We start from the raw sequence: 9,080 nt of genomic DNA, 5'->3' as shown, positions 1-9,080 counted from the left end.
AGCTCAGCGGTGGCAGTTCGGTAGGCAACTTTTGTCAAACACGGCCCTTCATCGTCTCCTGGGAAGAACAAGAAAAAACTCAAGTGCTAGTCGGTCGGCAAATCTGTAGTTAGCAACCAGGGGAGTCCCTGTTAGCCTTTTTCCTTTTTTGTTCTACATCTCCCATCAAATGTTTTGTAACAGTGTTGTAGAGGCTAACGAGGAGCCTGGTCCATTGCCGGATTTACCTACAGCAGCAGCACTCTGTATAGTGTTGTCATTTTTGACCTGGTATCTTATTTTAGCACTGACACTTTTGTGGGGAGGGGGTTTCTTCCCAAAGCACTTCATGAAGTTACTACAAAGCCTGACTCCCCTGTCATCGAGGTTGAGGCACAGATGTCCCCCAATCCTGCATGCTGGCAGACTGCTGGACTGGCTCACATCACTGAAGTCGAGAGTGTCATACAAGCGCTCCTATGAGAAGTTTCAGGATTGTGGCCCAAGGACAGGAAAACACTGAGTTCCAGGGGAAGTGGTACGAAAGGCATTTGCCTGGCATTAGAATTAGGATAGAGGAAGTGCAGCTTTTTTGGTAGGTGCTGTACAAACACAGGGCCCACTGAGTCCCTGGGGTTAATGCAAATTGTAGGGAACTGCCCTGCAGTGGGAGGGAGAAAGACCTCAGCAATCTTCCCAGTTGTGTTCCTGATTCACCGAAGATCGTGTCTAGCTGACTGTGGACTGTAACGTCCTTTTGCTTTGTCTGACTGATATCGTGTTTGCTTTTTAAGAGAAGAACTCTTGCTGGGAGGTTCAGCCTCAGCACTGAGAGAGAGAGAGTTCACTAGATCGGAGGTGAGTCATTAGGAGTTAAAATTGAAACCCATGAACAGTACTCTTCCTAATTGCTCTTTTTTAACTCTAGTAATGTTCAGACCTCTGCCTTTCTAGACAGCGCTGGTGCTTTTATTCCTACCTGCTGCTGTTCACAATACACGAGTGCCAGCCAGGGTACTCTAACAGTCTCCATGCTAAGTGCTCCGATCTGCTGCTCTTGACAATTCAGAAGCAGAGAAACAATGTCTATTTATTCATTAAATATCCGAAAGTCAAACCTTGTGCCTGCTTTAGTGAATTCAGCCGACGACACCTACCTCCTTCCTGGAGCAGCCATGTATTCCCTTAGCCAAGGCAGCAGATGGTGCTGTTCGAGCACTGCTGTTCTACTCCCTCTGGTTCGCTGGAGCTCAGATTTAGCTTGCGGGGTTCTGAAAGTGCCATAGCATGCAAGCAGCCCAGGGTTTTGGCCAGAGCTAATCACAGACCTGATGCCACAAGGCACGTTAACATAGGGTTCACTCCTGTTCTCATGGAAGGGGCGTGTCAGTGGGACAAGGCATAGTTCAGTGGTTTGAGCATTAGCCTGCTAAACCCAGAGTTGTGAGTTCAGCCCTTAAGGGGGCCACTTAAGAATCTGGGGCAAAATCAGTACTTGGTCCTGCTAGTGAAGGCAGGGGCTGGACTCCATGACCTTTCAGGGTCCCTTCCAGCTCTATGAGAGAGGTGTATTTCCATATGTGATTATAAGAAGGGAAGGGATGGGTTTCATTTATAAACCAGCTGGGCGGGTTTCATTTATAAACCAGCTGGGCCATGGCAGAGTCACGTTCTCTCTTTGGAGCAAGTGTCCCTGGTCATAGGCACTGGGCACTGTCAAACTGAAGCTCTCTCAATGTGTGCAGCAGCAGCTGACCATTAAGGAAAGCAGAAGTGCTGGACTGAAGACTAATGGCCTTTTACTGCACTGGAGAAAAGGCATCCTCTTAGAGCACTGCTCGCTCACCCCTCCCAAAGCACTGGGCACAGCTTGCTGGGGAGGGGGGAGCTGGGCAGTGAGCCACAGCTGTAAATGATACGCCTAACAGGCCATTGTGCATCAGTGGTGTCGTCAGCTGCAACCTCTGGTCATCTTTTCATCAGCTGATGCTCTGCAGTCTGCAAGTGAGCTGGCAAAGGCCTTCTCACGGTGCTTTCTGAAGTGAATCTGGACAGCAGCTCCATTACCGAAGGAAAAGGCTTTGGCTAAGATTCTTTCTACCCACCGTGCAGTGCTGTCGCTAGGCCTATTGCTTGTAGTGGGACTGTACTGCGGGTCAATGGTTCCCAGCTTTTTTCTTTTTGAAGCCCCCTAGTGTGCTATAAAAACGCCCTGCTTGATGGGACCCCTGAAACCTGCTCCTGGCCCCCCAGCAAACCCCACCCCCCTGGTTGAAAACCGCTGCTGTAGGTGATGCAGACAATATAGGCTGGGCGCCAGCAGGGGTCTTTCTAAGCCTCAGAATGCAGTGCTGAGAGTCGAATTACTTCTGTTAGGAGAAGCATCAGAAGGGGCTGGGATAAGTTGCCCCCAGCTGGCCTGTTCATAGGTGAACTCTTTTCATAGCCCAGTATGCAGGAAGGGCAGCGGGAAGCACAGGTGCAGGAGCTTGATCTTTCCGCCGCCGATGCTGGAGAGTTGGCAGCAGTAGTGTTTTGGGGCCGTCTTCACTGCAAAAAGTCGGGGGGGTTGGTTCTAGCACAATGTAAAAAGGCAGTTTTGCTGAGAGATCCGAGCCTGCGTGTTGGATTTTATACCTAAGGGCACAGGGGCCTAGGATATTCTACTCAGCATGGGAGTCCCAGGTTCAAATCCCCCTTGACCTGAGAGGGAGTCTCCCTCCTCCAGCCTAGTTTGAATAGGCAGGCCTGTAACGTCAGAGACGGGGGCTGCAGCCCTTATGCCTTGGCAGGCTGGGGGTGAAATAGTGTTGGGCTTAGTAGCATTTTACCATTTCTTTACAGTGGGTGCAAGGAACTAGAGCCTCAGGCCTGTAGATCAAGCTATGGGGCTCAGCCTGTATCCCTGACCCATGGGCCAAGACATCAGTACAGAAGGTGAGCAGCACTTGGTCATTTTAGCTGCGCATATTCCAAGCCACTGGCCAATAAATGCTCCCTCACGCTGCTGTGGGATACCTAAAATCACCTTTATTCACAATCACAGTTATCCAATTGTCACAGAATGAATTTTTCTGCTAGAACACAAACTACTGTAAAATAAAACAAGGAAATGGAGCTGACACCAGCACACATTGGAACCGACACCAATTCAACAGAAATTAAAGTTTTTTGTTTTGTTACTACTTCTGCTCGGAGCAAGCCTAACTCTGCTGCTCCCTGGGCCGGATCCTGCTTCAACTGTGGCATTAGCCAAACTCCAGCGGAAGAGGAGCAGCCCCTGATGGCATGTCTGCTCAGCCCACCAAAGCCCCAGGCTGTGCGACTGTGTTTCCAAGCCTGTGGTTCAGCACCCACACTGCAGTACAAGTACTAGCCCCAGATCTCACAGCCATGGACAGACCACCTGACTTGACAAAGTGACAGGGTTTGGCCCAGGTCACAGCAGTACTGAGGCACTGACCTGCTCTCCTAGCAGAGAGCTGGGTGCTCCCTAGGGGGACCAGGTCTCTCATTTTTCAACCAGCACACCCAGTCGAAAAGGGACCCTGGCAGCTCCAGTCAGCACCAATCGTCCGTTAAAAGCCCAGTCTGCGGCGCAAAGGCAGGCTAGTTCATACCTGTCCTGACTGGCACTGCGCTGTGCCCTGGAAGTGTCCAGTAGGACGAGTCTGGCACCTGGGCGGGGGCACAAGGCGGCTCTGCAGGCTGCCCCTGCCTCAAACACTGGTGGTGGTGGTGGAGGTCGGTGCCTGTGGGTGAGAGCGGCACGTGGAGACGCCTGCTTCCAGGGCATGCAGCGGCCAGTGCCAGGACAGGCATGCAGCCTGCATTAGCATGCCCTCTCCCCACAACCAGGAGCTGCCTGAGGTAAGCCCATGCCCCTGCCCTTGGCCCCTGCAAAACCCGCACCCCCAACTCACAGCCCCCACCTGCATGCCAAATCTCTCAGCCCCATCCTGGAGCCCGCACGCTCAGTTAAAGCCCCCACCCCAGCCCACTGAGCTTGGAGGACAGCAAGGGTAGTGGGAGAGCGGGGGCTGGGATGTTCAGTTTTGTGCGTCTAGGAAGTTGGCAATCCTAGTGCTTCCTGAGTTGAGTCGGACTGATTTGTGTGGGAGCAGAAGGGCCCTTGAGCTCACCCCCGAGTCTGCATCCAGGCTCCGTGTAGCCCTCTCCTAACTCCCCAGCCTACTTGACGAAGCTCCTGCTAACGCCTGGTGTTCGATCCACCATAAAACACACACGTTTTACTACATATAAACACACTCAATTCAATCAGGGCTGCGGGTGCCCTGTGACCACTCCTCCCCATTTGTACCGTCTTTAAAAGTCACGATGTAGCCATGAACCAGCCCAGGCGGGGCAGACTGACTGGAGATGGTGCTGACTGCATTAGTTTTATATATATATATGTGCTCATTTCCCTCCCATGCCCGCTTCCTTACGCTCTTAGCTCTGCCCTGCAATGCCGTAACAAGAGCAAGGCGAGCGAGGCACTTGCCTCGGGCACGCAAAGTGGAGGGGTGCAGCTCTGCCGTGATCAGCGGTGGAAGAATGAACGAATGAAGTGGCAGCAGCAATCCGGCGGCGGATCCGTCTCTCCGAGATGGACGCAGGGACCCGCTGCCCAAGGGCCTGGAGCTAACCCTTGCCTCGGGTGCAAAAATTCCTTGTTAGGGCTCTGCTGCACTGGTCCGGGGCCTGCAAGGTTAGGGACAGCTGCTGGTATATGCGCTGGAGCTGTCTCTCTGCTCTTGGTGTTTGGGCAGGTCAGTGATTATTGTCATCGAAAGCCACCAAGTGTTTGCACGTAGTCAGATGGGGAAAGCCCATATTGTAGCTGAGATGAGTTTGGTGTCCACTCCTGCAATGCTCACGCAGGGGCAGGGCCTGTCTGACCCAAAGGGCTGGTTCACGTGCGTACAGTGGGAGAGCCTTGCCCCTGTCATTTACTGCTGCAGCGCTGTGGGAATTTCAGGTGCTGTAAGAATTAAAATGTAGGAACCACATCCGCTGCATGCCAAAGGTGGGGCTCTGCTGGGATTCCCACAAGTGGGGTTAGGCACAACACCATCCCTGTTAAGTGTGATGCTTAAAAATACATTCACCAGCTAAACCAATCTCTGGGGAGATAGGGGCTTTCCACGCACAGTAGCAGCATCCCGCTAACTTTTATTAAGAAAATCTGCATAGCTCTGCCTCTACACGGAGTTGCTCCTTTCCGCAGCCAGCTGTCGGTGAGGATGCTGCAGTAGTGGCAGGGGAATTAACTCCAGTGCCATAACTCTACTTATATATTAAAATCTACAATATAGAAACAAATACAGTATTTGTGACTATTGGCCAAAATCTACTGGCACAAGAGGATTGTTTGCTGCACACCAAGAGAGCGGCTGATACACCTGCATCAGCTGAGTATGTGTGTGTGGGGAGCTATCCAGCTGCAGCTGGGGGTGGTGGGTGCGGGGGGATAGATGCTTACATTGCTACAGTACTTCATTGTGAAAATAATTAGGTATTAATTTCATGATGCTTCTGCTAGGAGTTTTTTTTTCCCTTCTCCATGCACATCCCAGCTTCCCCACCAGCCAGCTGGTGATATATTACAAAGAAAAGTAATGTTGAAAAGCAAAAACCAACCCAGTTTTATGTAACACCCTCTCCCCAGCTCATCACCAACATGTCTCCCCATTTGCTCCTGACAGGTGTCTGAGCCTGTGGTTGCCTTTGCCCAGTTCCCGGAAGCAGGTGAGTTTTGCCCGCGTTAGGCATGCAGGAGTGGGCGTGCTGTCTCCTGTGAAGAACGTGCCTGCTTTGTAATGCAACAGAGGCCACAGAGAGCTCTCATGCCTCGCTGTAAGGATCATGTCTTGGACCAGCGCTCAGCCGGTAATAGGCAGTTTAGCAAGAGTGGAGGAGCTGGGCCCTGGTACTTAGGGCAGACAGATGCTATTTGTTCAGCTGCTACACTTTCAGTTACTTACAAATGTGCGGGCCCTTTTGTAGTCTGGCTCTACCTCAGCCACAGGCTTCCTCCTGAAAACTATGTTGCACTCATGAAAAGGAGGCCGTGTGGGCAGTCGCGCTGTTGGGAGCAGCAGCACTTTGATCATGTTTTGTAGCAAATCTGCATCATGTGTTACTGAGCAGAGCTACTTCCCTGTGTATAACAAAGCTCTCCATTTCAATGCTTCTTGGGGAGGGAAACAGACCATGCCCTGAAATGCACATGGGGCCTGATGTGCCGATAATTAACTCCTCTTGCTCCCAGGGTTACCAGGTCACAGCGTCTACTAGAACTGTCGGTGAGTTTGCTTTGAGAGGCCTGCACCTAATGCAAAAGGCCTCGGCCTGCACTGGCCACGCTCTCATTGCAGTCAAGGGGCAGCGCAGAGGTACATGAGCTACCGCCGTGGTCCAAGGTGACTGAGCCCATGATCTGTCAATGCTAGACGAGGGCTAAGATGTGTGTTCGGGGGCCATTAACACTAGAGAAGAGTATAAATGAGCCACATCTTGCTTGCCTTCCCTGATGTGCAGCCCTCTGGAAAGCAGCAGGCCTGCTCCTTCGAAGACTTCCCACCAAGCTGAGGCCTTGCTTGATCTCCCATTGAAGTCAATGGGAGCTAGCTGAGGTCAAGCCCCTCATCCAAGATTTTCATTAGTGCCGCATTCAAGTTTGTGCAGAGGAGCCTGGTTGCCTGATGGGGCTTGTCGTGTTCTGAAAACGAGGCCACTTTACGGTGTCCCCAGTTAGACACAAAATCACTAGGCCTTGAGTTTGCCACTACGCTGAGCCTCGTGAACTCAATGGGCACGCAGGTGGGGCTGCTTGGCCCCAGAGGGATGAGGCGTGCCTTGCTCGTGTTGCAGCTGTGGACCAGGGAGGACTGACAGATCTAAACTGAGATGATTGCAGCCTGAGTGAGCCCAGCAGCCGCCCAGTACTACACTGTCCTAGTATGAGTGGTCAGAAGGACTCACAGATAGAGACATACAATGGGTGGGATGCAGAGAATCTGGTCACTGATGGGGCGGCAGCAGGAGCAGCAGCAAACCAGTTCTCGCCCCCCCCTCCGGCCCTTGAGTGAGCAGAAGCTCCTTCGTTAAAACAAAGAAACAAAATCCATTTTAAGCCACTTTCTTCCTTTTTTGCTTGTTGATGACTAAGTGCGTTGACCACCCTGTCACTGCAGTGTGGCCAAGAGCGTGTAATCACTAACCAAGTTTCCTTCCTTTAAAGCAGAGAGAGACATTTAACACTCTACCATAAAAACAGAGTGGGGGGGGGGGGGCAGGAGGTGTTGTGTTTGTAGACATTCTTCCTCAGTGTTTTTTGCAAGTGCTGACTGAGGGCTCGGGGGAGAGGCCTTTGGCTTGTGACAGGAAGGGCAGGGAGAACTCAGGAGCAAGCATCGGTGCAGTGGGGTTATAGTCATGCAGTGCCACAATGAGCCAGGCTGCTGGGGCACTGCTGCTGAAAACGTAACCCCGTCACCTCGCTGGACGGCAACACGCAGAGCCATGCCCACACCAGAGTCTTTCGCAGGAACCACATGCTGCACACCCATCCGCTGCCCCCAATGCATTTCTCCACTACCAGAAATTCATGGGCCCACTCCCCCAACCCCACCAAGCACTCAGCACATCAATTTCCAGCCACCGCTCACAGGAGAGCATCGAGCAAGCAGGGCTCCTGGGTGTTTGCTACCAGCAAAAGGGTTTGGCTTTATAATTTATCTCCTGCCAAACTCGCCCTTTCACACCCTTTGCTGTCAGCACTCCTGCCGGACACTCAGCACTTCTGAACGGTCCACGCAGCCCTGCCCTTTTAAGAGGCTTTTGTGAAATGGCGTCAGTTGCCCCCAAACAGCCGCCTTTCTTCTCTGTATTACTGCCACTCACCAGCTGCCTACTGTCGCTGTCCAGGGGGCAGAAGGTGTGCCTCACTGCACCTTTCCTGCTGGCTGAGCAGCGGGGACATCCCTGGGCATGGTGTGGAACAGGAAGAATGGCTCCAGCTGTTTTCTTGAGATTAAAATGTAAAGCCCATTGGAAAGCGTGGTTCAGCTTGACTTCCCTGATGTGCTGGAGTTCAGACCTCATTGGGGGCAGGGGAAGTGGAAGAGCCGTCACCAGCAGAACCCTCCCCTCCCTGCCTCCAGCCTCCTTGGGGTGGTTCAGATGTTGAATTTCACAAATGATGAGTGAAGACAGAGACCCCCTTGCTCCTCTCACGACTGCCCCCCCTTGCAGTCCCCCCCAATCCATGCTGCTGTTCTAAGTGCTGCGATAAGTTTTGATGATATCCTTGATGGCCCGTCTGCAAATCGGGCAGCAGGCGTTGGCCATCTTCTTGAGTTTCAGCCCACACGGGTAGCAGAAACACATGTGTCCGCAGGAGTAAATGACGGTATCTACCATGTTCTCGTAGCAGATGGTGCACTCATCCCCCCAGACCCCTGAGCCAGATGGGGAGATGGGTGACTCCGGCATGCTGACCGGGGAGTTTGGCGCTGTGCCTGAAATGCAAGGAACATGGTCGCTCTTTACTCTGTCATGGGTGTCTCAGGGTTAGGGAGAGAGGAGTGACGTGGTCAGAGCAGACTCCTGGTGCACCTAGTACTGCAGGGAGTAGAATGGGTGATTTAACAGGTCTCCTTCACTAGCTTTTGCAGCTAACCATGGCCAATAGCTGAGGCCTCAGCAGAAGGTGAGAAAAGGCCATAATGCACCTGACTCAGTGCACAATGCTGCACCACTGGGGAAGGGAGAATTCCTCTGGACTCTGCGCTAGCACATGAAAATCCCACACTCCGGATTGGCATCTTTCTGCCAACAAATCTGCAGTGCAGCTACAGAAATGCTGACAGAAGAGGGCTTCGGGCAGCATAGCTAATGGCGTGTGGGAAGGTGGCGTTCATACGCTGGCAGAAACCCACATTTATTGGCGTATGTTGTGTCTACACGAGGTGGTTATGCCACCATAGTGCTGTAGTGTAGACACAGCCTAAGAAATCTGTTTCTTCTAATAACAGGTCACAGAGTCTCCATGATGGGACGGAGGGCGGTCATGTGTTAAGGACACAAGCCTAAGA

The 9,080-nt window shown here is 52.3% G+C and overlaps 1 protein-coding gene across 3 annotated transcripts in view; it reads right to left on the bottom strand.

Moving 5' to 3' along the window:
* Positions 1–3,003: 3,003 nt before the first annotated feature.
* NEURL1 (neuralized E3 ubiquitin protein ligase 1) overlaps positions 3,004–9,080 on the bottom strand; it is a 278,432-nt gene continuing 272,355 nt past the window's right edge. For all 3 annotated transcript variants that reach the window (XM_030570453.1, XM_030570456.1, XM_030570455.1), the window contains one exon: positions 3,004–8,504. In XM_030570453.1, coding sequence (XP_030426313.1) covers positions 8,263–8,504 — 242 coding nt within the window. In that variant the 3' untranslated portion in view covers positions 3,004–8,262. The remainder of the gene's footprint in view (positions 8,505–9,080) is intronic.

Source organism: Gopherus evgoodei, chromosome 7, assembly GCF_007399415.2.
Source record: "Gopherus evgoodei ecotype Sinaloan lineage chromosome 7, rGopEvg1_v1.p, whole genome shotgun sequence".
Lineage (NCBI taxonomy): Eukaryota > Metazoa > Chordata > Testudines > Testudinidae > Gopherus > Gopherus evgoodei.
The sequence above is the reverse complement of the archived record's forward strand: the minus strand, read 5'-3'. Positions and strand labels throughout refer to the sequence as shown.